Source organism: Girardinichthys multiradiatus, chromosome 6, assembly GCF_021462225.1.
Source record: "Girardinichthys multiradiatus isolate DD_20200921_A chromosome 6, DD_fGirMul_XY1, whole genome shotgun sequence".
NCBI classification, from domain to species: domain Eukaryota; kingdom Metazoa; phylum Chordata; class Actinopteri; order Cyprinodontiformes; family Goodeidae; genus Girardinichthys; species Girardinichthys multiradiatus.
The window spans coordinates 7,571,327-7,596,750 of NC_061799.1; the positions used below are offsets into that span (position 1 = coordinate 7,571,327).

At 41.4% G+C, this 25,424-nt stretch overlaps 2 protein-coding genes and 1 long non-coding RNA gene across 6 annotated transcripts; 2 read left to right on the top strand and 1 right to left on the bottom strand.

Annotated features, from left to right (window-relative positions):
- Positions 1-2,960: 2,960 nt before the first annotated feature.
- LOC124870679 (CPD photolyase) lies at positions 2,961-20,034 on the bottom strand. Of its 3 annotated transcripts, none has more exons than XM_047369499.1 (10): positions 19,693-20,034; positions 19,179-19,540; positions 18,956-19,104; positions 9,515-9,697; positions 8,698-8,856; positions 7,010-7,208; positions 6,617-6,769; positions 6,349-6,470; positions 3,579-3,738; positions 2,961-3,494 (listed from the first exon to the last, which is right to left on the bottom strand). In XM_047369499.1, exons 1-10 carry the CDS (start codon positions 19,713-19,715, stop codon positions 3,346-3,348), a joined length of 1,659 nt encoding a protein of 552 aa, XP_047225455.1. In that variant the 5' UTR covers positions 19,716-20,034; the 3' UTR covers positions 2,961-3,345. The 3 variants fall into 3 exon arrangements, with proteins under 3 accessions (XP_047225455.1, XP_047225457.1, XP_047225458.1); XM_047369501.1 differs by having other exon boundaries at positions 19,179-19,576; positions 19,693-20,024; XM_047369502.1 differs by having other exon boundaries at positions 19,179-19,603; positions 19,693-20,024.
- On the top strand, positions 7,134-8,384 carry LOC124870680. Its single transcript, XR_007038861.1, has 2 exons — positions 7,134-7,271; positions 7,723-8,384. It is a non-coding gene; the product is annotated as an uncharacterized LOC124870680 (long non-coding RNA).
- A 1,225-nt stretch (positions 20,035-21,259) lies between the features above and the next one.
- Positions 21,260-24,780, top strand: LOC124869402 (UAP56-interacting factor-like). Of its 2 annotated transcripts, XM_047367214.1 has the most exons (9): positions 21,263-21,440; positions 21,587-21,712; positions 21,786-21,949; positions 23,301-23,440; positions 23,569-23,641; positions 23,736-23,791; positions 23,883-23,957; positions 24,048-24,174; positions 24,262-24,780. In XM_047367214.1, the coding sequence occupies exons 1-9, from the start codon at positions 21,368-21,370 to the stop codon at positions 24,361-24,363; spliced, it is 936 nt and encodes a 311-aa protein (XP_047223170.1). In that variant the 5' UTR covers positions 21,263-21,367; the 3' UTR covers positions 24,364-24,780. The 2 variants fall into 2 exon arrangements, with proteins under 2 accessions (XP_047223169.1, XP_047223170.1); XM_047367213.1 differs by having other exon boundaries at positions 21,260-21,440; positions 24,048-24,780.
- The last annotated feature ends 644 nt before the right edge of the window (positions 24,781-25,424 follow it).

The following is a 25,424-nucleotide window of genomic DNA, read 5'->3' on the forward strand; positions in this document are numbered from 1 at the left end:
ACACGCATGCCAGACACTGCTTCTCTTTCTGGGCATAGCATCTTTTCAGGCACCTAGAACCGTAAACCACTGGTCTCTATACTTCACCATGGAGCTGAAGTAGCACAAAGAGGGGATGGGTCTTGGCAGATAGTTGACCATGCCCAGGATTCTTTCGAATTCCTGCACATTACTTGGTAATGGCAGCTGTTGAATGGTCTCTACCTTTTCTGGGTCTGGCCTGACCTCTATTGAGTCGATGAGGTGACCCAGGAAGTGCAACTGGCTCTTTCTGAAGGAACATTTTCTTTATAAGGCCGTGTTGTAGTACCTTCTCAAGTCGGGTGTCATGCTGTTCCCTTGTGGTCCCGTAAACTAGGATGCCGTCCATGAAGATTTCCACACATTCCAGTCCCTCCAGTGTTTCCAGCATTTTGTGCTGGAAGATCTCTGGTGCACTTGTTGTGCCAAAGGGTAGTCTTTTGAAACAGTACCTGCCAAAGGGAGTCATAAATATGATAAGTTTGCAGCTGTCCGGGTGTAGACGAATCTGCCAGAATCCACTGGCAGTGTCGACAGAAGAAAATACAGCTGCTTCATTTAGTTTGGAGATGATCTCATCAAGAATCGGCAGGATAAAATGTTCTCTTTTGACTAATTTGTTTAATTTTGTCAGGTCAACCCAGATTCTGGCTTTTACTGTGTTTTTCTTTAGAACTGGTACCATCGGAGCACACCATTCAGTAGACGGTGTCACCTTTTCAACTATGTTGTCGGTTTCCTTCCTCTGCAGTTCTTTAACTTTCTGCAACATGGGAAAAGGTACACAACAAGCAGTGTGGACGGCATACGGTACAGCATCCTTTTTTAACCGGATCAGTTTTTAATATGCCATGCTCGCCATGTGCCTGCTGGTGATTGTAGGGTTTGCATTTCACCTCAGCTACACGACGCACCAGAATCATCCTGACTGAAAGGGCACAGCTGAGCAGATTGCTGACTCTTTGGCCCCGTACAACATAAACTTTGGATGTATATTCTTTCTCTTTGTGCCGATTGTAACATTAAAATATACATTGCAAAACAGCTCACCTGCAGGTCCGTGCAGAGGCAGGTCGGTTGGTTCTAATGTCCTTTCAGGGTTTAAATTGTGGAATGTGTCTTCATTAATGGCAGTCACATATGCCCTTGTGTCAATTTTTTACTCCACAGGACTTGAAAACATGTACAGCTTTACAGTACATGCATCTCTTCTCTCTGTTGCATCGTAGAGAGAGCCTAAAAAATATGAGGTTCTAACTTCGTTAGTTCCAGTGACCTCATTCCTTGATTTGCTGCTGCGGCAGACTTTTTCCCATTTTTTTATAGTTGTGGCACACAGCTTTCTTAGCTGGCCATTTGTCTTCTTTGCCATGTGCTTTTCCACATTTGGCGCATTCTTTACACTGAATCCCCTATTGGTTCCAGTCTTCTTGCCTCTCAGAGAGACAATTAATCCTGTCACACCATCGATAATGTGGTACATCAGCGCTGTAAATCAAAATACTCTTGGGCCTTGAAACAGTATTTTTGGAGGTAAAAACAAACACTGCACAGTGGTTGATAAGTCACATTCTAGTGTGGGGGATATTTTGGGCTCTTTCTTACCAAATAAGAAATGAGAAACTCTACTACACAGACATAAGATCTCAGTTCATTGAAGCACTTTGGGGCTGTGGTAGATTAGAAGACTCACATCATTATAGATGTGAGCTAACCTCAGACATTTCTGACAACACTAAGTAACGATCTCGGCACATTGTTGGATCTATACCGTGAGGAATGAGGGATGTTCTTAAGGTACATGAGTTTCAGAACCAGTGCTATTGAGGTGTATGTAATAAAGTGGCTTGAAAGTATAACTGAGCAATACCCTTGGGGTGTTGTTGGTGCTATTTTACTTCAAATGACAAAATCTTCTAAAAAGACAAGACAGACTTTTTATTCAGGAGACCAATGATATTTGGAGAAATCTGAGAGACAACAAGAGTTATAATAAAATTAATGAACAAAACGTAATTTTGTGGCAAAGAGTCAAGTACTTTTTTTGTGGCACCAGTGGCCTTTATTTTGTAAGTTGACCAACAGGAAATGGGGTGGACAGAGAGGAAGACATGTATCAAAGGTCCACGGGGTCAACCCGTGACAGCTATGTCAAGGACTGTAGCCTCTATACGAGTCATGCGCTTTACCCTTGTTCCACCTATGCGCCTGAGAGTCAAGTACAAATTATCATACAAACAATAACAAACCCAGTGTTTACTGGAGTGGTGCCATTAGGGTTCAGAGGGTTACGTATCGAATTTTAGGTTAAAAAAAAGGTCATTTGTTCTAAATGGGACTTAAAGCACCCCCTTTAAACCCAACAGCTTGAGACACAGATATTCTATAGAACTGTAGACTTCCCAGTTAGTTAACGTAACAAATAAAAATAAAATCTAAGAAAGCTTCATCTTTTCCTCTGAAACGAAAGGGAACACGAGGATTCATTTTTTTTAATTAGCAAACTGGTTTCAGTTGCAGTGTTATCTTCAGAGACTGTTTTCATCCTCTGGTAAGAGTGCGGATAATTAGGCTGGACTGGGGAGGGTATTGTTTTGTTTAATTACATGTGTGCTGAATGAAAGCTCGCTCCCTAATTGGGCTGAAACTCCATTCCCTTATATAGACACAGTCACATATCAGTTTGTGTTTGATGGAGGATTGTGTCTTTCTAATAGGTCCTGCTGCAGTTTTTACCCCGTGTTTAAAAAAAAACATCTGTGCCAAGTCAGATTTCACATTTTAAACAGAACATTCTGCTTTAAATTCTAGAAGAATTCATTTAGCTGGGTATATACTCTTAACTAAAAAACAGTTTGGTATGAAGTCCTGTGGTGTTCTTGATTAATTATAGTACGTATATTGAAAGAGAACAGAGAAAGTAACACAAAACACAAAGGTGAGTCTGTAGTTGACCGATTTATGGCAAACAGAATCCTACAGGCCAAAAAATACAGTTACAAAAAGAGCAACAGGATTGCTGTAACAGTGAATCCAACGGCAGCATCAAAAACATTGTAGAAACAGGTTTTTCAAACATTTAAAATGAAAGTGTATATATGAAAAAAGATCTTTCAGATACTCCAGCATAGTTTAGTTTTATTAGTAGGTGCAGTTTAAAAGAAACTAAAGAAAAAAAAAGGCCCAGCATAATATGCTAAATATCGTCAGACATGAGAATAAACATCCACTTCTAAAAAGACATTAGAAATACTCCCTGAGGCAAAATGTTGGAGATGATGCTCATCAAACATTTTCTCTATATCCTTTCAAGCGTGCCATGCTTCAAGGCTTTTTGGGACAGTACTTCTTCTCAAACTGAGCTACATTGAACTTCCGAAGGCAGCCTTTGTAGTTCATGTAGCGGATTTTTCCGAAAACTGGTCTTTCAGCCCAGCCCTGGTCATGGATGCCGCAGATGGACCACATGCAACCTACAGGACAGAACCCAGCAGGGTGGGGAAAGTGAGAAAAGAGTAACCGAGGACCTAATTACTAACCCAGTCCTGCTTCCTTACCGACGAAGCCGTTGGGGTCCTGCCCATCCAGCTCGTAGCGGTCATTCAGGTACAGAGCGATGGAGAGCGCCTCTTCTGGTGAGCGAGTCCACTCCAAGATTTTCTTGGCCCAGTACATCCTCAAGAAGCCATGCATCTTCCCCTCTGTTACCATCTGGTACTGATGAGAGAACAGAGAGAGTTATTTTAAACTTTTAATGGAAAGTCCTCAAAGAAAGTGGCTTAATTCTTTAAGACTAACAAAGTCAACAGAGCTGCTGAAAGGATCCGGTTTACACTCAGCTCTGTGCAAAGGTTTTCCCAGCACATGAACTTTTCCACAACAAACTTCAATGTGTCTTATTGGGATTTTATGTAATATAGCAACATAAAGTAATGCATGATGGTCAAGTGGAAAAAAAAAATAATTCATGGTTTTAAACGTTTCTTTTATGAATAAAAGTCTGAAAGTGTGGCATGCATTCGTATTCAGGCCCCATGAGTCAATACTTTGTACAACCACATTTTACTACATTGTCAGTTACAAGTCTTTTATAGTGTAAAATCTTCACACATTCTTCCTTGCTAAATAGCTCAACTGCAGTCAGAGTTAATGGAGAGTGTCTGAACATTAGTTTGTCTGGCTATGATCTAAACCAGTGGTTCCCAACCTTTGACTTGTGAACCCCCTGAGCCCTTTTGCTCAAAATACAATTTGGTGCTTTTAAAAACCGCAGATATCCTTGTCTGCTTTCCAGGTTTAAGCGGCATGTTTCTCTGTGCAGTCTATGTCCCCGGTCAGGAGCGTGTGTTCACCTGCGTGTGAGCGCCACGTAACTCAGTGTGTCTGTGTCAGCGGCACAGAGGATGAGGAGTGTGTTTTCGTCCAGCTGTTGTCAAGTTTGACCATAGAAAGTAGAGTAGCAACGATGCAGGGACAGAAACAGGCTCATGACGTGATCTAATAAAAGGAATGACATCAACTGGCTGAGCTTCTCCTGTGAATAACAGTATGTGCTCTATCATACTCAAGACTTGAAAACTGGCTCAGAGTTCATCTGCTTAACTGTATTTCTCTCCTAGATGAAGCCAGTAAAGGAGCTACAACCATTAACGTTTTACTTTTCTTTCCATAGAAAGTACTCCTTGATCAGTGCTTCTGTGTTCTCTTTGTGTCTCTGCTCTGTTCTCTCAAACCCCCAGTCGGTCGTGGCAGATGGCCGCTCACACTGAGCCTGGTTCTGCTGGAGGTTTCTTCCTGTTAAAAGGGAGTTTTTCCTCTCCACTGTCGCTACATGCATGCTCAGTATGAGGGATTGCTGCAAAGTCAACACCAGTGACTGTCCACTGTCTCTACATGCTCATCCAGGAGGAGTGAATGCTGCAAGTCATTGACTCGATGTAATCTGCTGGGTTTCCTTAGACAGAAAAACTTTAAAGCAATTTGAAAAATAAACGGAATCTGTCTGCACTGTTTGACAATTATGATTAATTGGAATGTATGTACCTGACTTGAAATCTGTAAGACTTGACTGAATTGACTTTGTAAAGTGCCTTCAGACGACGTGTTGTGAATAAGTGTTATAACAGAATTGAAAACTGAACTGAACTGTGAAAATGTACTATTACTACCTTGTTGGTGGGGCGGGGTGACCCCATTGGATAATGGTAGGGGTATTTCTTAGGCATTTTATTATTTTGAGATCAAATTAAACAAAGATAACTCTGTTGTCGTGACAATGAATAATCTAAATAAATACAAAATCAACATAAGTAATAAACCTGCTTTGCTATAACAACAACTAGAGCTCTTTTGAATAAGTCCCCAATAAACTGGCATTTAAACCTAAAAAAAAAAAAAAATCAGCAACAGAACTCTTAAAAATAATATTCAGGTTTACAATATCAGTTTTACCTTGTTTTCATCATTTAACTGAGCTTTAATGAGACACCTGAGATTGCTTGTCTTTGATAAGCTTTGATAGATCTGGAGGCAGAGTGGAAACAACTGTTACTTTCTCTCCTAGTAAAGGGTCCTCGTCCAGGTGAACAGCAATGACAACCCTGCTCTAGTCTTTCCCACCTGTAGTTGTTTTATTGTACCTTTTTTGCTCTTTTGGTTGGTAAAAGCTTGATGTGTTTTGCACCTGGGTCCTGATAAAGCATCACACATCCAATGATAATCCCTACTAACTGATGATATTTACCCCTCATCTTGGAAATGAAATATTAAATGTTTCCATGTACCCCCTGCAACGTGCTCACGTACCACTAGGGGTCCGAGTACCCCCGGTTGGGAATCACTGATCTAAATCAGAAGTCTTCAACGATGGGGTTGCGACCTCTAGTGGACTGCCAATAGATTCTGCAGCTCCTCCAGAGTAACCATGGGCTGCTTCGTTGATTAATGCTCTCCTCGCCCAGGCTGTCAGTGTTTATTTACTAGTTGACATCTGAGGGCAACTGACTGCACTGGAGTTTGTAAATGGGTGTCAGAGTAAAGGGTCCTAATTACAAAAGTAAGCCACATTTTCAGATTTTAATTAGTCCAAAATGTTAAAAAACATGAAATATTTTCCTTCATCTTCAGAATTAGGCACAGCTGTATGTTGCTCCATCACACAAGATGCCACAACAGAGAAAATCACAGCGGTTTGTGGTCATAATGTGACAAAAAGTAAACAAAAAAACAAGATGCAGGTATATGGATATTTATCCAAAAAACTGTAGAAAACTTGATTTGATTTCATCATAGACGCCACTCAGATATTTCATATAGGTTTTATTGTACCTGAGCTCCGTTCCATAACTTGTCATGTGTTTGTGCTTTTTCCAGCTGCTCCCGTGTGTAAATGAATTCCCTCTTGTCTTTGGCATGATCTTTCAGTGTCTTCTGAGCCCACTCATAAGCACCTAAGAGCAACGCCCAGTGTCCAAAAATATCACAAGGTCAAAACAGAAAACCTGTGAGGCAGAATTGTGGCGCTTTTTCTTTTTACTGAATTCATTCAGACTAAAAGGCGGCTGCTGCAAGATAGCCATCGCCAGGACCCACTGACCTTCCACTTTGTCGTACTTCTCGTTGTAGAAGCAGAAGTTGTCGGTCAGCTCCCTGCGTACCACCAGCTCCTCAATGAAGGGGGCCACAGACTCGCCGGCGTTTTTCCCGCAGCGCCGGACCTGCAGCGCCACACGCTGGGCTGAAAGCTGGCCTGATCGGAGGAGGAAGACAGAAGTGGCAAAAGGAATAAAAAAAAATAATGGAGATGTAGTCGGATGTAATGAGGAGAAGTACAGTTGTTTAAATGGCTTCAATGCGAGGAATGTGCAGAACTTGTGAGGACGTTCAACCAGAGGGAAGATCTCTAATCATATCATTTATTATAACTTTTACATCTCTTGCCTACATGTCTTGTTTTAACATGAGTTCTGCTTTCTGTGATCATACTGACCGAAGCGGATCCATGGGGACAGCTGGCTGAGGGCAGCCATGTTGGGGTCATTGCGCTGGGTGGCGAACAGCTTCAGGCGAACATCAATGAAGGACTCCAACATGGCCATCCCTGCTTCAGAGCCTGGCTTGGCCCATTGCGGTTCTCCTACTGTTCTGTCAACATCCAGGGAGGCCAGGGTTTTCTCCCAGTCTACAGGCTGAGGTGAGGGCAGAGGAGCAGAGTAAAGTCAAGAGCAGCACACCTGACAGCCGCAAAGGAGGTCGGTTGGTTTTATGTTTCCCATAATACATCAAATTCAGCTTAAAAGAAACTAAATATAAAGTTCTGAAGAAATTCAAATAATATTTAACACTTTGTCGACATTACTTGAAAAAAAAAAAAGTATTTACCCCCTTTAGAGATTTCTTCTGTTTTTGCTTTTTTGTCAAACTTCATCAAACTAATTTTAGTATCAAACAAAAATAATCTGAGTAAATACAAAATGCAGTTTTCAAACATTGATCCAAACTATCATTGCCACCAAAACTTAAAAAATTAAACAAATGAGCAAAGAGGATGGAGTAAAAATAAATTAAGGTATACTATTTTACAAATGGAAGTATCACAAACTGCAAATGAAAATGAAACAAACTTATTTGCTGTAAGCTACATTTACTGTTCATCTTTGATCCTTGTGCGGTGCTTTTTCAAAAACCTGTCAACTTTCTCAGGCAAGAGCAGAGCCGGCTCCACGCTGACTGTATCCCATGCTGGAGAAATCTCACTCTGAAGGAGTGGAAGAGGCCTGAACACAGATATTTTTTGCCAAGCTGGCCAGCATAGGCATCTGACCGCTCTTCTGCCACCACCACAAGAGAGGATTCACTGAGCTGAGGACTGCTGGGAAGCTTCGGTAGACCTGCAGTTCGTTCTTTGCCTTTTCAGCCAACAAAGCTGCACTGATTCGAGCGTTTTCTATCAGCCATGCTTTGTTGACTGTAGCAGCGGCTACTGACATTCTTACATTCTTGTGCGTGCATTGCTGTGTTCATGCCCGCCCGCCATGGTAAATCGCCCACTCTTCCACTCCCTCAGTGTCACAATGATGCATTTAGGTACGAAAACACGGTACTGTATGATTTTATATGAAAAGGCAAAATTCTGTTATTAGGTGATGCCTGACAGAATACCGGATTTGGTACCCATCCCTAAATCCGAGTATATGATTTTAAAAACTATTGTATTTTTGCTGTAAATTTGCCCTCAGTCTCTTTCCTATTTTTATTATTTGTTTTTTACCTTTCTGTTAATCTGCCTGCTTCCATTTTGTCACTTTGTTGCTGGTACACCTGAATTTCCCCACTGTGAGACAATAAAGGATATTTCTATTCTATTCAATTGTTGTGACTTTAAATTAAAGTCTGTACTGTTCATTTTAATTTAGTCTGAATCTGGGGTTAATTCAATGAGAAATGTGTCTTTGGCCCAGACATTAGGAGGGGAACTGGGGTTTGCAGCCAGAACAAATCAAATGTCAATAATAACATTAATACACGCTTATCTTGGAACCTCAATTGAAACAGTGCAGGAGTTTCAAATATCATAAATAGTTTCATAATACTGTAAACTATAAACTGAAATGCATATATGTAGTCCAGCCCTGCCTTAGAACCTTCTCAGTAATGTGGGGGTACCTCAGCACTTACTTTGGCTGTTCTCGTAGCAGTGTGTGCGTGTTTCTCTACCAGAGGAAAGTCAGTGAGAAACTCCGGCAGAAGGTTGGTAATTTTTCCTCTGATGGTCCTGGCAGAGTACTCCAGCTTAGGTGATGCTACCCAGCAGGGAACAATATTATGAGCATCGACCTGTCGAAAAAGGTCAGAGGTAACAGAAGATGGTGGAAACAATACAAATGTAACTGATTTTAAGTGACAGTCCAACACAAAGTAAAGCAAGATTGAACTGGAAAGAACGGGAAACGTAGTTTTCAATTTTGGCTTCCAATGAAAACATAAAAACATGGACAGTGCACATGTGTGGCCACAAGCCATACAGGGACAAAGCAGACATGTGGAAGAAGGTGCTCAGCATGCAAACCACTGTGTGGTGAAAAACTAACATTTCACATCACCCTGAACGCATCAACCCCACCCTGAAACATGGTGGTGGCAGCATCCCGCTGAAGGAATGCTTGAGTAGGGGTGGAGAAGCTGGTCAGAGCCGAAGCAGGATGGAGCTAAAAAGGGACAGCGCTGCAAAAACAAGCTGGAGGCTGCAAACAATTTGAGGCTGGGATGGAGGGTCACCAACAATCCTAAACATAAAGCCAAACCTGCAGCTGTAGTTGGAGTGCCTCATGGGGGTTGAATACATACACACACACACACACCCTTATGTACAGTTATATACATTCTGATGTATTTTAGTGTAAAAATCACACTAAAATACATGAAGGTTTGTGGTTTTATTGTGACAGAATTTTTCAAAGTGCACATTGGATTCTGTGGTTATACGTCTTCCCACCTGTATGAGGGGGATGTCCTCTGACAGCTTCTTTTTGACATCGTTCAGCCACTGCTGAGGCTCTCTGAGCGGAGAGAAGTCTGTCACCATGGCCCCAAAACCCTGATCAGACACAAAGCCAGGGAGCACCTCTCCTGGAGCCCCATGCAGCAGGTGAAACTGGATGTTGAGCCGTTTGCAGTCCTGTTTGATGAAGACAGGAGAGAAGGTTGAAATTCAGATGGCTCACATTCTTCAATGACATACCATTTATAGTTTTTAATTAAAATGCCAGTCGCTCCCTACGGCTCGTCTCTTCCTGGAAAGGCCCTGCTCAACAAAAGGCGTGTTCACACCCAATAGGGTTACCTCTTTTACATAAACTCTGCTGTGGTTGCTTTGCTGAGTAGAACTGAGGAAGTGTGAATGTTTCCTGGTACAGACCAAATTTAACCACGGTCCAAATATTTTCAATGGGGTTAAGGTTGAGAACATTAGAAAAGCATAACAATAGTTTACTTTATTTGTTTCAAAACTGCTTTAAGGTGTTTGGGATCATTGTCCTGCTGGAAAAATCATCAGTGTCCAGGTTTCAGCTGTTTACCTATGGACTTGCTAAACATGAAAAATGTGGCGTTAGCCCTCCATCTTCATTATTCTACTCACGAAGTGCAATTCTCCAGAAGCGTTGGTGTTTTTGGGTCTGAAGACCTAACTTTGACTAATCCAAACATTCTTGTCTTTGTGGCAAAAAGCTCAATCTTTGTCTCATCTGACTGAAATATTTCTCCAGACAACATCTGGCTTGTCCATGTGGGCAGCTGCAACCTTCAGTCAAGCTTTAAGGCATCCATCTTGGACCAGGGGCTTCTTTCTTAACCTGTGGACAATGCTCTGCAATGAGGAGTGATCAAATATACAGGAAGGATTATTAAAATACTAGCTGAAGGCTACAGAAAGCATGTGACGAGGTACAAAATGCTAAGAGACATTTAACTAAATATTAGTGGGGCTGTTTTTAGAGGTCATAGTGGTTGTATGTGGTCTGATTATTCCCCCGTAGAAAAGCTATAATTTTAAAGACACACATGAATGACACTCATGCCTGTGATGAGTGTATGTAAACTTCTGACTAGCTTTGAATCTAACAGAAATATCATCCCCATGTAAAAACAAGGGGACAGCAAAGGACATGCTGTTTATTGGTTCTGTTTGGGTTGATGTAATGGAAATTCTTGCAGTAAGCATTTCACAGTGTATAACCTTTTTTACTCCTCAGAACATCTGTGTTAGAGGAAGAAGCTGTAAAAGCCATTATCAGAAGTTTGATGGTTCAGACCCATCTTTAGGACAATGTCAGGAAGGGCAGTTAGGTCTGTTCCTAGATAACCTTGTCACTGTTGAACTGACGAAGGGTTGGGGTCATGAACATGGACTCTTTGCAGTTGAGATAACACTGTCATGTTCTGGTATAAATACTGTGTGTAAATGTTGATCGGGGCTCTGTTCAACTGACTTGCTTGGTGACAGAGTCATTCAAATGCTGAATGCCTTTGAATAAAACTTATAAAGACAAAGTCCGGATTTTGTCTCTTCTTGTGAGTCAACTTCTCTCCACTTTGATAAGAAAATTCCACAACAATTTTAGCGTCACGAACAGGATCTGACGTGCCAGAGGAGACCGCAGGAGGGGGACACGGACGCCTGGCCAGCCTGGAGACGTTGTCCTCAGTCCACCTCCATATTACGGTAGTGGAGTCTGGGTGTCCGCCTGCGGCTTCTGGCTGATTGGATCCGAACTATTTGTCTTCAAATATATCTGGGTGAGAAGTTGCTCTGTATGATATAATGTATATTATTATTTTTTATTACACATTAACCATCATCTCCTAACTAATTAATTAGGTTCCAGAGTTGCGAGAGGGAGGACATCAGCTGAGGGCCCGGTTACCCTGCAAAAGGAATGGCAGGGAGGTTCTCATTGGTAACAATGGGATAAAGCAGAACACAGGGTTTTGCGGGTGGTTTTTAGCAATTTTCTACACCTCATAAAGGAGAAAAGCCAGTGGGCAGACGTGCCGCTGAACAGGTAAAAAAAAATGGTTCCGGAACCTTGAGGCATCAGGGGTGTCTCCTTCTTCATACTCTGATTTATAAAATAATGAAAGGAAAAAGTGGGGATGATTGTGTTAAATGTGCTTTAATTTGGAAGATACGTTTGGTTTTTCACAGCGTGGAAGTTTGAGTGTAAATAAGTTAAATAGTTTAAATAGTTTCAAGTAAAACAGTTGATGGAAAAATAAAAAAAAACATAAGGAAAAGATTAAAAAGCACAGTTAAGTTTTGTTTGTCTTAAATATTGCGATCAGTCGGGAAAGAAGGTAAAAGTGAAAAGGGACATTAGAGAGTCGAAAAGAAAGTAGTCTTAGAAAGGAGTATAATGCATGTTGTGGAAGGAAGTGACAGGCAGGGGGACAACTGACTGACTGACTGATAATATTTATTTGTGCAAAATCTGAACCTATACTAAACTTTTCTTTTGCCTCTCTCACACACAAATACACACATATATGGGATTTGAGTTCAACATCTGTGTTTTTGAGTCTGGATTTTAGAAACCTGCCCTTCTCCATGGCTACTCGACCAGAGACGCTTCTCCAGCACGGCCTGAAAGAGAGAGATCTGCCTTCCTGCATGTTGAAAATCGCAGTGTGACTTTCTACAAGAAAAAAAAACGAAACTCAGAAGAAGTCTGGACCCACTGAGATGGACAGAGATCCATGCTGTTTGCAAGAGCCAGAAGAGCGATACACTGGATTTATACTGAAAGCACATCTTATGCGGGCAGAAGATAAACCGGAGCAAAGTTTCTTCTTTCTCCCTCCTGGAGAAGTTAAAGTGGACAAAGAATGATTGAATGTCTCACCAACAGACCGGGGAAGGGCTGGGTTGTTTTTTGGACTGATAGAGGACTGTGTGCCATGACAGTCTGACTCTGGAGCGATTAAGAAACTGATGGGGGTAACGTACAAACACACACACATTTGCATAAATCTTTTCCTATTAACCGCTGCTCATGTGACGCTTGCTTGACGTTGACAGATATAGCGGGTTAAAATATTATTTTAGGGTTAGAAAAGTATCTTTAAAAGGGTGATAACTTAACTCATTTGATACTTTCCAGTTAATTCTTTTAGAGAAACAAGTTCTCTTTCGTCGTGGAATATTCAGGGTCAATTATTCTAGTTATTAAAAGTTATTAAAAGCAGAGGAAGTTATAACATCTCCAAAACTCAGCAGTAACCAAGTGTTTCTATGTTATTCTCAGGACAGATCTCATGAAGGAGCATTTTTTAAAACCCAGCGCATGCGTAAAACCTGATGGGTTTCTCCTTCAGGCATTTTCTGTTGTCAGAGTTTGTATTCCATAAATCTAATGGGTAGAGACCTCATTAAAACAATCTTAGTTCTACTGCAGATGGTCTTCATACAGTTTCTGACACAGTACTTACAGTTTGGTGCAGTTTTTGTCCGCAAGTGTTAACTGACGCTTATGGAAAGTACAAATTCATTGTTTTTCACAGCAGCTGCTGGGAAGAGGTTATACAGGTCCTTCTCAAAATATTAGCATATTGTGATAAAGTTAATTATTTTCCATAATGTCATGGTGAAAATTTAACATTCATATATTTTAGATTTATTGCACACTAACTGAAATATTTCAGGTCTTTTATTGTCTTAATACGGATGATTTTGGCATACAGCTCATGAAAACCCAAAATTCCTATCTCACAAAATTAGCATATCATTAAAAGGGTCTCTAAACGAGCTATGAACCTAATCATCTGAATCAACGAGTTAACTCTAAACACCTGCAAAAGATTCCTGAGGCCTTTAAAACTCCCAGCCTGGTTCATCACTCAAAACCCCAATCATGGGTAAGACTGCCGACCTGACTGCTGTCCAGAAGGCCACTATTGACACCCTCAAGCAAGAGGGTAAGACACAGAAAGAAATTTCTGAACGAATAGGCTGTTCCCAGAGTGCTGTATCAAGGCACCTCAATGGGAAGTCTGTGGGAAGGAAAAAGTGTGGCAGAAAACGCTGCACAACGATAAGAGGTGACCGGACCCTGAGGAAGATTGTGGAGAAGGGCCGATTCCAGACCTTGGGGGACCTGCGGAAGCAGTGGACTGAGTCTGGAGTAGAAACATCCAGAGCCACCGTGCACAGGCGTGTGCAGGAAATGGGCTACAGGTGCCGCATTCCCCAGGTCAAGCCACTTTTGAACCAGAAACAGCGGCAGAAGCGCCTGACCTGGGCTACAGAGAAGCAGCACTGGACTGTTGCTCAGTGGTCCAAAGTACTTTTTTCGGATGAAAGCAAATTCTGCATGTCATTCGGAAATCAAGGTGCCAGAGTCTGGAGGAAGACTGGGGAGAAGGAAATGCCAAAATGCCAGAAGTCCAGTGTCAAGTACCCACAGTCAGTGATGGTCTGGGTTGCCGTGTCAGCTGCTGGTGTTGGTCCACTGTGTTTTATCAAGGGCAGGGTCAATGCAGCTAGCTATCAGGAGATTTTGGAGCACTTCATGCTTCCATCTGCTGAAAAACTTTATGGAGATGAAGATTTCATTTTTCAGCACGACCTGGCACCTGCTCACAGTGCCAAAACCACTGGTAAATGGTTTACTGACCATGGTATCACTGTGCTCAATTGGCCGGCCAACTCTCCTGACCTGAACCCCATAGAGAATCTGTGGGATATTGGGAAGAGAACGTTGAGAGACTCAAGACCCAACACTCTGGATGAGCTAAAGGCCGCTATCGAAGCATCCTGGGCCTCCATAAGACCTCAGCAGTGCCACAGGCTGATTGCCTCCATGCCACGCCGCATTGAAGCAGTCATTTCTGCCAAAGGATTCCCGACCAAGTATTGAGTGCATAACTGTACATGATTATTTGAAGGTTGACGTTTTTTGTATTAAAAACACTTTTCTTTTATTGGTCGGATTAAATATGCTAATTTTGTGAGATAGGAATTTTGGGTTTTCATGAGCTGTATGCCAAAATCATCCGTATTAAGACAATAAAAGACCTGAAATATATGAATGTTAAATTTTCATCATGACATTATCACAATATGCTAATATTTTGAGAAGGACCTGTATTAGGTTTTTCTTCCCTCTTCTGATTCATGCAGCATGTTGATTTACACTGTACCTTATAACAGGTCCTGACAAAAACTATGAAAGGCTTGGTTCTGCAGGTTCTTTTTTCTCCCTTTGGAGAAGGAAAGAGAAACCTGTTCAGTTCTGTGTTGCACAGAAATATTAAAACACTTGTTGTTTTCTAAGATATCACCAGCTAAAAACTTTTAAAACTTTTGAGAGTAATTGGTTTTGTTAAACACGTTTTCCTTGGTAAAACAAACCTTTAAAATGAGAATGAAAAATGGGGTTATTTAGAAAGAATCTGATTGGACAGTGGTAGCACACAAAAATTTAACTAATCTCATGTTTCCTAAAAGACTCTGCATAGAAAAGGCCTTCAGAACCGTGGAGTTATTTTCCACCACAGTAACAAGTTTTTTTAAGCATGTTTTTCTTTATTTTAAAACAGATCTGGTTTTTGTTTTGTTTTTGGCTTTTTAGCATAATGTTTGTCTGAAGCTTCTTATGAACTGGGATAGAAGCAAATATGATCTGAGGTAAATTAGGAGCTGTGAACTAATAATTTTAAATCTGATTATTGTCCAAGCAGAAATAATATATTTAGCCAATCCTTCAATCTCTGCAGAAAGTTAACACCATTGTTCAATGCAGTAGTACTCAACTTGTGGTTCCTGGACTCCTGAAGCCTGTAAGCCATAGATTTTGGGTCCATAAAATTATAATATTTAATTAATGGTAGACCGATTACCTATTAAAACAGATCTAAGCCAATGATGAGTTCCAGTCATTTGGTGGCTTTGAAATGCAATAATACTCAAAATGTCTACTCTGGGGAACACAGATTGGGGTTGAAGAGTTTTGTTTTGGAACCAAGGTTAGGATTTTTATAACGGAATAAAGACAAGTAAAATCCTTTATTTTAGGAAAAGAAAAGAAATAAAGGCCCTCTTAACAGTAAGAGGATGGTCGGCTCAAACTCAAGTCTCCTTGTTTGATTTCTTAGGGTTTAAAGATTAAAGGAATACATAGGAGTACAAAGGTACACAAGGTGATTTCAGATTACTAAGAGATAAAACATTGGAACATTTATCAGCATTTGGATTGTAAAAGAGGGGTTCTAGTAATAAGTTTCTCCCCAACTCTCAAAATTTAAATAGCCAAAATAAAGAAAATGATGTTTGTTCTTTTTTAAACACTGTGGGAAAAAGTCCAGTTTGGAGACAAGCTTCTTATCTTAATTTCTGATTAAGTCAAACACTGCAGTTTTTGTTTTGTTTGGGTATAACATAAAAATGTCAATGCTGACTTTTCTAATTTCCCCTCGGGGATCAATAAAGTATCTTTGAATTTGAATTGAATTAAAATACTTCTTTGCATTTAACCTGAAATTCTGCAATACAGCTGTGATCAAATTGAGTCAAACAAAAAGTGAATTATAACAATAACTCTCAGGATTGTAGTAATTATTATTATAGAGTTACAGTACAAAGAATTAGCAAAAGGTTTCAGCATCAGTAAATTTGGATTCATATAAGAGAAAACTGTTGCTGTGCTTCTAAATACTTTGAGATTTTTTGGACTATGTGCACTCATTTTTAAAAAAGGATCCTGAAGATTGTCATAACAAAATTGATCAATTATATTATTAAAAGATATGGTTGAGAAAACATATTCTGAAAAGAGATTGTTACAAATGTCTTTGAATTCTTGAAGCTTCAAATTTGGCCATTTGTCTGTCTTTGATGTTTGGTCTTTATTTTGTTGGAATGAATGTTTGATTATATGTTGCATGAAACAATAATCCATGTTTAGAATAATGTTTCTAAATCCCAGATTGATTAAACTTTGAGTTTTCAGGAGAGTTAAGAAGCAGCTTGTTTCTCAGGTAGGTGCATGTTAACACTTTTGCAGTTTAAGTTACACTAATGTGGGTTGGGATGAAGAAACTGTGGGTCCGCCCATAGGCTGTCAATCAAAGGTTAGTTCTGCCTGACTCCGCCCACCTACCAGGTTGGTTCATGCCTTTGTTGTCATGGTGACGCTCAGCACCTCCCTTCCTGAGTTTTAACACTTTAAGAGACAATAGAATCAAAATGCTTGTAGTGATTGTTGCCTTAAAAACATGTTGTTGTTTTTTGTATAATGATTAAGGATGTAGCATGACTTTTAGATTTATGTGTTTTACTATTAAAAGGTATGGCTGCATGGTGGCGCAGTTGGTAGCACTGTTGCCTTGCAGCACGAAGGTCCTGGGTTCGATTCCCGGCCGGGGGTCTTTCTGCATGGAGTTTGCATGTTCTCCCCGTGCATGCGTGGGTTCTCACCGGGTACTCTGGCTTCCTCCCACAGTCCAAAAACATGCCTGTTAGGTTAATTGGTCACTCTAAATTGACCTTAGGTGTATGAATGAGTGTGTGCTTGGTTGTTTGTGTGTTGCCCTGTGATGGACTGGCAACCTGTCCAGGGTGTACCCTGCCTCTCGCCTATAGACTGCTGGAGATAGGCACCAGCTCCCCCACGACCCACTATGGAAGAAGCGGTAGAAAATGACTGACTATTAAAAGGTTAATGAAATAGTTTGAAGAATTAGTTTTGCAAGCAGAATCATTGGTGATTTATTAGATTGACAGTTTCCCTGGTACCCTTAAGCTAGCTGACAGTTCAAGATATGCAAAAGTAAGGAATATATATTTTTGATAAAGAATCTGAGTCATGACTTTATACTTGGTGGGAATTATTTATTAAATTCAAATTTGTAGGGTTTATGCATCTGAATTACATTAGATGTCCATTAATTTAATACTCATCTTTGTACAAGACAAATCAGGATGATATGTGACTAATTTCTAAGTGAGACATTGATGACGTGAATAACTAAAGTTTGTGTTTAGTTGTTGATGGAACTGAATTGCAGTTAAAAACATCTGGATTTTCTTTATGTTGCTTTCGTTAAATTCATAGTGACACATAGTTATGTCAGAATTAATTTATTTGGTTCTAGGTTATGTGATCTTGGTTACTAAAAAGTTTCATTTTTGTACAAACTTTTTGCTGAATTGTCGCATGGGTTGGACCCTGCGCCAGAAGAAGGGAATGTCAGAATAAAGCAACATGGGGTTCCAAAAGTTTTAGCACTCATGGGAAAAAGGGTAGCTCATACCACCAGTGAGGACTTAGTGACAATACGAGAGAGACGTTGTACTTTGTTTATATAAATGGTGCAGGGCTCCCTAAGACCATATTCTGAAAACCTCTCTAAAATTATGGTGTTGATTCTTTTGTGAAATTTTACATCTCCACAGATTAGACCATTTTTGAAATTATTTTTGGGTTTTCTGAAACTATGAAATATTGACCTGTAATCAGACCTTCCACAAACATCATGTCACATTTTTGATATTCCGAATATTTAGCTGATGGTCACTGCTAGTATATCAGGTGAAGTCAGAAGATCAATTCTTTGGATTTTGTTGGATGTTTTGATGAAGTTCATGTAGTTAAGCACTTTGGTGAACCCCATAGAGAATCTGTGGGATATTGTGAAGAGAACGTTGAGAGACTCAAGACCCAAATGCGGCACCTGTAGCCCATTTCCTGCACACGCCTGTGCACGGTGGCTCTGGATGTTTCTACTCCAGACTCAGTCCACTGCTTCCGCAGGTCCCCCGAGGTCTGGAATCGGCCCTTCTCCACAATCTTCCTCAGGGTCCGGTCACCTCTTCTCGTTGTGCAGCGTTTTCTGCCACACGTTTTCCTTCCCACAGACTTCCCACTGAGGTGCCTTGATACAGCACTCTGGGAACAACCTATTCGTTCAGAAATTTCTTTCTGTGTCTTACCCTCTTGCTTGAGGGTGTCAATAGTGGCCTTCTGGACAGCAGTCAGGTCGGCAGTCTTACCCATGATTGGGGTTTTGAGTGATGAACCAGTCTGGGAGTTTTAAAGGCCTCAGGAATCTTTTGCAGGTGTTTAGAGTTAACTCGTTGATTCAGATGATTAGGTTCATAGCTCGTTTAGAGACCCTTTTAATGATATGCTAATTTTGTGAGATAGGAATTTTGGGTTTTCATGAGCTGTATGCCAAAATCATCCGTATTAAGACAATAAAAGACCTGAAATATTTCAGTTAGTGTGCAATGAATCTAAAATATATGAATGTTACATTTTCATCATGACATTATGGAAAATAATGAACTTTATCACAATATGCTAATATTTTGAGAAGGACCTGTACATGTTTCACTAAATTCTTTGAATTTATTTTTTGAAAACACACAACCAAAGACTACCTTTGCGACTTCTTCCAGTCCCTTCAGCAGGAAGGCGTAATGTCTCAGTGTGGATACCTCGGATTTAGGGACCACCAGACAGAAACACACATGCAGGGGAAGCTCCTCCTTTGCAGCCAGCTGCTGGGCACGGATCAGGGCCCAGTTATCTAGGATACATGTCAGATTCATCAAGAAGGATAGAGAAAATCGGATGGAATAGATTGATATGTCGGGTATTCACCTTGCACCCTCTGATCTCTCAGCATCCAGTACAGAATCCCCTCTGAGCCCTGTCTGATCTTCTCAGTGTCGGTGAGAAACCGCTGGCGCTTCTTGTTGAACTTCGTGTCCTTCTTGTCCTCCCTCTGCTGCTTCACCAGGTTCTGCAACCAGCCCGCAGCTTTCTTCTCCTTCTCCAGCCTCGGCTGCTTGACGCTAGGCTCCTTACCCTCTGCGGCAGACGACGTTTTGCGTTTTTTCTCAGACATGGTGGCTCCGCCGAACGAAGAGCTGGTGGAGACGAAGAAGAGTATCGGTTTGCGAACCTGACTCTGGAGTTGGGCGAGCCTCAGCAAGGTGCTCCGTGCAGCGAATAGAGCTGATCTTCAGGAAAGGAACAGAGAAAACTGTATGCAGACCCTGAAAAAGGCGAGAATAAATCTGTAACTGGAACAAAAATACGAATAAAGACTTAGAAACTATCAGTGAAGCAAGCCTCCATTCAAACAGCCTAACATCACATTAGAAAAACAAACCTTTTCCACACACCGAGCAGCATTCACGGTGGAAGCCTTCACGATGCACTGCTTCGGCTGCAGTCCGTCATGAAAGCTAATTCAGACGTAAGAAAAAACATAAAACAGCCCCACAGGCAACCTTCTCTTTACACAACCACTTACGTGAACACGTCGAGGAGAGCTTTCATAACAATGTTCATCTGATTTAACTACATTTCCCATCACGCCTCTCGGGCGGCCTTTGGGTATGGCAAACTCATTGTGTAAATATTCGATATCCTTGACGTCAGCCAACATGTCAAACGATTTGTATAAATACTCCACGTCCTTGACGTAATCATATTTCAGTCAGTCATTTTCTACCGCTTATTCCATAGTGGGTCGCGGGGGAGCTGGTGCCTATCTCCAGCAGTCTATGGGCGAGAGGCAGGGTTCACCCTGGACAGGTCACCAGTCCATCACAGGGCAACACACAAACAACCAAGCACACACTCATTCATACACCTAAGGGCAATTTAGAGTGACCAATTAACCTAACAGGCATGTCTTTGGACTGTGGGAGGAAGCTGGAGTACCCGGTGAGAACCCACGCATGTACGGGGAGAACATGCAAACTCCATGCAGAAAGAACCCCGGTCGGGAATTGAACCCAGGACCTTCTTGCTACAAGGCAACAGTGCTACCAACTGCACCACCGTGCAGCCCGTAATCATATTTGTGTCTAATACTTAAAGACAAACAAATGAAAAAGAAAAGTTGAATAAATACATAAGGAGTCATTTTCATTTTCACCAGTCTTTCAACTAGAAGTAACCAAGAGGAATACTGATAAGCTGTGTATACAGTAGAGACAATGGCAATCATTTTAGGCCCTCTGTGAGTTGAGAAGTAAACCAGACAGAGTCAATTTGTGCTCAGAATCGGTTGTAGTACTTTAATAAATATAAAATCAGTTTAAACAGATTTGAGATGGGAAGTAGTCTATATCTAAGTTGATTCAGTCTCAAAAGATCTGGAATGTATGTGCAATGTTGCTGGATACCAACACATCTCATAGTTAAAGAGAGTAAATAGATAAAGATTACCTAAAGATTATTTGAATGAAACTCAAATAATCCACATTTCTTTTGGAGAGGGAAGGAAAATCAATGATCAAAAGTAAAAGGCTAGAAATCTGGCAGAGAAACTTTGGAACAAAGATCCTGAAACTAGAAGGCAAAATAATTCAATGGGCAATTAAAAAGAGTAGACAGTCTTATTCAGATTGATATTTGATCAGATAGGATTAATGAAAACTTTATATATTGTAGGTAAGGCTCAGTAACCACGTTGTTTCTATTGCGATTCACTTAAAAAGGCAGAGTATTATCAAGCATTGTCCACAACAAGAAATTCTGAGAGAATTAAATTAGAACAAAATGTGAAAGAAATGATGGAAATGAATTTGTTTACAAAGGGAAGTTTTTTACGTTCTAGTCAGAACAGGACTATACTCTAGAATTCATTTTTAAATCTGTCCTACATACTCCGATGCGGTAGGTGGCGGTACACACCTTAAAACTGTATTTTGATAAAACATAAAGAAGAAGCGTTCATTTGGAGGAGGAGGTTCCTCTGTTGTGGCGGAGCTCCAGAAACCAGCAGAACCTTGAGCTGCTGGTTCATTTCTGGAGTGTCTGTCCCTGTTTGAGTTATGAACAACGGTGGTTTTACCACAGGACGGAGAGAAATGGCGGGCATTCCCGATAAAGTCGACATGTCCTTAGGTAACATTCTCGTTTTATTATTGCCAGTAACCAAAACAGATTCTCTGCGATGTTAGCCTGTGCCTAGTAGCATCAGCCAGGGGATCTGGATAAATAGAAACATGGCGCTTCTGAGACTGACATTTCTCCTGTTCTCATTTCGACAGATGACATAATTCGCTTAAATAAACGGGAGAAACAGCTGAACAGAAGACAAGCTAATGTGAATCGCATATCGTTCAAGAAGAAAGGCCGTTTGAGCCAAACCAGGAGCGGATCAGCAGCACAGAGAGGTGGGAGCTAATTTTCCTCTGACGAGGCCCCGTTAAAATTCATTAATCTGTCGGTAAATTCTAATCTCCCCAGGAGGTGGCGTACCCCGAGGAGGTTCGGCTATGCTAAGAAACAGAAGGGTTCCTCCAATGGCGGGTCGGCGGCGGGGTCAGGGGGTCATCACCGGGCTGGCGGCTAAGAGGCCAACTGTTCTGCTGAGACGAGCTGGAGCACTGATCAGATCCACAGCCAGTCAGGTAACACAGATCACATCCACACAGTCTGAGAGGATGGGTTCCCTAATGTCCAGGAGGCTTCCTTGGTAGGATGGATCCTCCGGATCCTTCTGCTAAACAGAGGCTGCTTTACCACCATGGTCATCAGTGGACATTTGGACTCTTTCTGCAGTCACTGTTCTGACATCCAGACTCCTGCTGGAGTGAAGTTCTCACCGTTGGAAATGTGAGAGGTGGCATCCTGTCTACAGCAGGACCGTATGCAGAAAGTATGGTGTGAAAATTATTGTTTTGTGTTAGAGTAAAACAAAATGACACGTTTATAAAAGCATATACTGCATGAATGAGTGAGCTTAAAGCAGCAAACTGATGAGAAGTAACTGCTTCTTACAGCACATGCAAGCACTTTCTCACAGTCATGTTAAGTAGCTCATAATTATACTTATTTCATGCACACGACTAGGGCTATCAGAAAAATCCGTGATTCCCTATTAAAACGAATTAAAGCCATTTCCTATGGAAGCAAATCATTACCATATTTCAAATGAAAAAGCATTTCCAGAAATGCTTTTTCATTTTAAGAATGTGGCTGCATTATTTGACCCATAAATAAAATTAGTAATCAATCATCCTATTTGCATTTGCATTTTCTTCTTCACGACTGCACATTTTATGCCATAATCAAAAAGAAAACAAAGCAGACATTGCTTTTTTGTTTTCGTGGTCTGCCCGCAAAGTACTGCCCAGAACTCGAAAACGAAAAAGCATTCCGAGCGGCGGGCGCAGCAGAGTGACGTCAGCAGCCGCTCTTCCTCAGCTCCCTGCTGACCGAGCTACCCATGTTGTTTGGTAGGCGGCGCTGTGCACGTCTGCATTGGCTGTGGTAGTTCCGCCACAGCCTGCCGCAGGGTGGCAGGGGATTCTGCGAGGATGCCAGAGATCCAGATTCTTCTCCACCCCCGCTACCACAGTTTTTCCTTCCACTCAACTTTCCATTAATATGCTTGGATATAGTGCTCTGGAAACAGCTTCTTTATCGATGAGCTTTTGTGGTCGATCCTCTTTGTGGGGGGTGTCAGTGACTGTTGGGACAACTGCAGTCAGCAGCCTTCCTCGTGATTGAAGGTCAAAGCAAAATTTCTGTGTTAAAAATCCTTTTTATTGGTTTTATGTTTCTTTAAATTATCTGAGAAGATAAATTTATGCTTTTTATTAGCTGTAAGCCATAATCAACATTAGCAGAAATAAACATCATTCATGTCACTCTGTGTAATGACTTTCTAAACTGAATTACTGAATCAGCTTTCTGATAATTTGAGACAAATCTGTTCTAACCTGATCCTCTTTTCACCTCTTTCCTCCGAAAACGCAGCAGAGGACGAGACCCTTCATTCAGCGCTCAGAGGCCCAGTACAGGAGGCCGGAGGTTCAGAGGCGACTGTACCGGCAGCCCGATCCACAGAGAGGCCAGAACACAACCATGTCCAGAAGACCTTTTCAGCTTCAACGACGGTAAGACCAGATGGCTTGTGGTCATTCTAACACAACATGAGGAAAGTTTGATTTTACCCAAACAACTTAATTTGATAGACAGGGAGTGTTTGCACAGCTGTTTCTCAGTTTTTGGTTTCTTCCTGCAGACAACTGCCGCCGGTCCAGCAGACACAGCGGGAGGCTCGTCAAGCCACGTTCCTTTTTCGCAGAGGGCTCAAGGTGCGTACAGTTGGCAGCCGTTTACACGATGTTTCAATCAGAGCTTTCAACACTTCCCAGTGCATTAAAATTCAGTGTTTTCTGTGCTCTGCAGGTGCAAGCCCAGGTGCAGAAGCCACCTCCTCACACTCCTCCAGTCAGAACACACCAGTAAGTTTCCTCACCCAATGTATTCATGCTGAAGGAGGAAGCTAAAATTTGCCATCCCAGGTACGAGACAGTTCTTCTGTTTGTCCATTAGGTGGCGCACAACCACAGCTGGCAGTGGAATCTTGACCGTCTCGATTGACAACCCAACAGCTAGGACTCAACCTGAGTGAGCGTTCAGTACAACCCCTCCAAGTCTGTGTAGTAGTAATATATTTAACATGCGTCCACCTCCAACAGCATCTGTGTTGCTTTGTAGGCCCCCCACGGCGTGGACTCTACACCCCCCTCCTGTCAGCTCAGCTCCTGTTAAAGTGGAGACGGTGGAGAAGAAGGTCCCTAAAGGAGTACCTCTGCAGTTTGACATCAACAGTGTTGGGAAGCCCGTAAGAACACCATTTGATTTATTCCTGCAGATGATTTCCTGTCATTGGTTGAAATCAGCCTGTCGCCCTCTGGCCTTTGTTCTCCAGCAAACGTCGATGACTTTGAACGAGCGATTCCGTATCCTCAAAGATCGGCGCGTCGCCACGGCCCAAAGCAGTAGAGGCAGCAGGTTTGTTACCGTGGGTTAACCAACCTAAAGCTCGGGAGATGTCCAGGAGCTCCTCCATCCTGTTCTGACCCACCTGAAATGAAGCCCACTTGAAGGATGGGACTGTGCTGAGTCGCTGTGATGTCACTGAGAGGGAACTCTAACCTGGGACAAATAAGCAGGATTCACATTAACTGCTCAGTGTTGTTGGAAGAGTGGCTTCAGAAAAAGCTCCCATTTTTGTTCATGTCGGTGTAAGCAGCATTTTGTGTTGTGAAGGGGAATATTTTGTATTTTCTTCTCCCCGTTCTGATTCGGAACTGTTAACAATAAGAACACTTTTTAAAACCCTTTGTTTTCAGAGACGATGATGATGGATTTGCTAGGATAGCACGTGGAAAACACTCTTTTCTGACATGAGTTTTGTAATTTCTTCAAATAAAATACTTTGACTTAATACTGATCCTTGTAGAGCATCATGACTCAAACTTTTAAATCTTCAAACTGCAGAATATAAATTCAGATATGTTTATTTAAAGCATTCGGATGTTCAAAGATGTATGTTTCAGGGTTTCTATGCTGTTTGGAAAAGTCTCATAAAAATGAAGTGTTTATTTCCAGTCTTTATCCTATTGTCAAAATAATGTATCCTTTCTTACTGCCATCCCACCTTTGTTTCTCCCTCATGTTCCTCCTTCTATTTCTTCTTATGCTCTTTTAATTTTCTGTTACTGTTCTTTCTTTACTTCCTTGTATCTTTGCTTCCTTCTTTACCCTTTATTACTTTTTTGTCCTAATGCCTTTCTGCCTTTGCTTTCTGTCCTCTCCATTTCTGGTTTTTCCTTTTTATCTTCAATGTGGGCAAAGTGGACGGGTTTCAACTAAATGCACCAACAACAGCATTTAGTCGTCCACCTTGGGTGCTGGTAATTATTTGGTTGAAATTAAAACTTTCTCCGGAAAAATCTTGGTTTGTCCATGTGGGCAGCTGCAAGTGTCAATATTGGAGCAGGGCCTTCTTTCCTAGTTTTGTTTTAATGTGTCCTGTCGGGGGTGTATGTATATACATATATATATAATATATATTTTTCTGATAGCCCT

Bases quoted from the DNA above. Each gene is read 5' to 3' on its own strand.
- LOC124870679 (XM_047369499.1), bottom strand. From the start codon at position 19,715: ATGCTGCTCGGTGTGTGGAAAAG. The intron at 19,541-19,692 runs GTTTGTTTTTCT...CCTTTCCTGAAG, and splicing joins CTGCTCGGTGTGTGGAAAAG to ATCAGCTCTATTCGCTGCAC. The intron at 3,739-6,348 runs GTACAATAAAAC...TTCTCTCATCAG, and splicing joins AGTTATGGAACGGAGCTCAG to TACCAGATGGTAACAGAGGG.
- LOC124869402 (XM_047367213.1), top strand. From the start codon at position 21,368: ATGAACAACGGTGGTTTTACCACAGGACGGAGAGAAATGGCGGGCATT. The intron at 21,950-23,300 runs GTAACACAGATC...CCGAAAACGCAG, and splicing joins TCAGATCCACAGCCAGTCAG to CAGAGGACGAGACCCTTCAT. The intron at 23,441-23,568 runs GTAAGACCAGAT...TTCTTCCTGCAG, and splicing joins CCTTTTCAGCTTCAACGACG to ACAACTGCCGCCGGTCCAGC.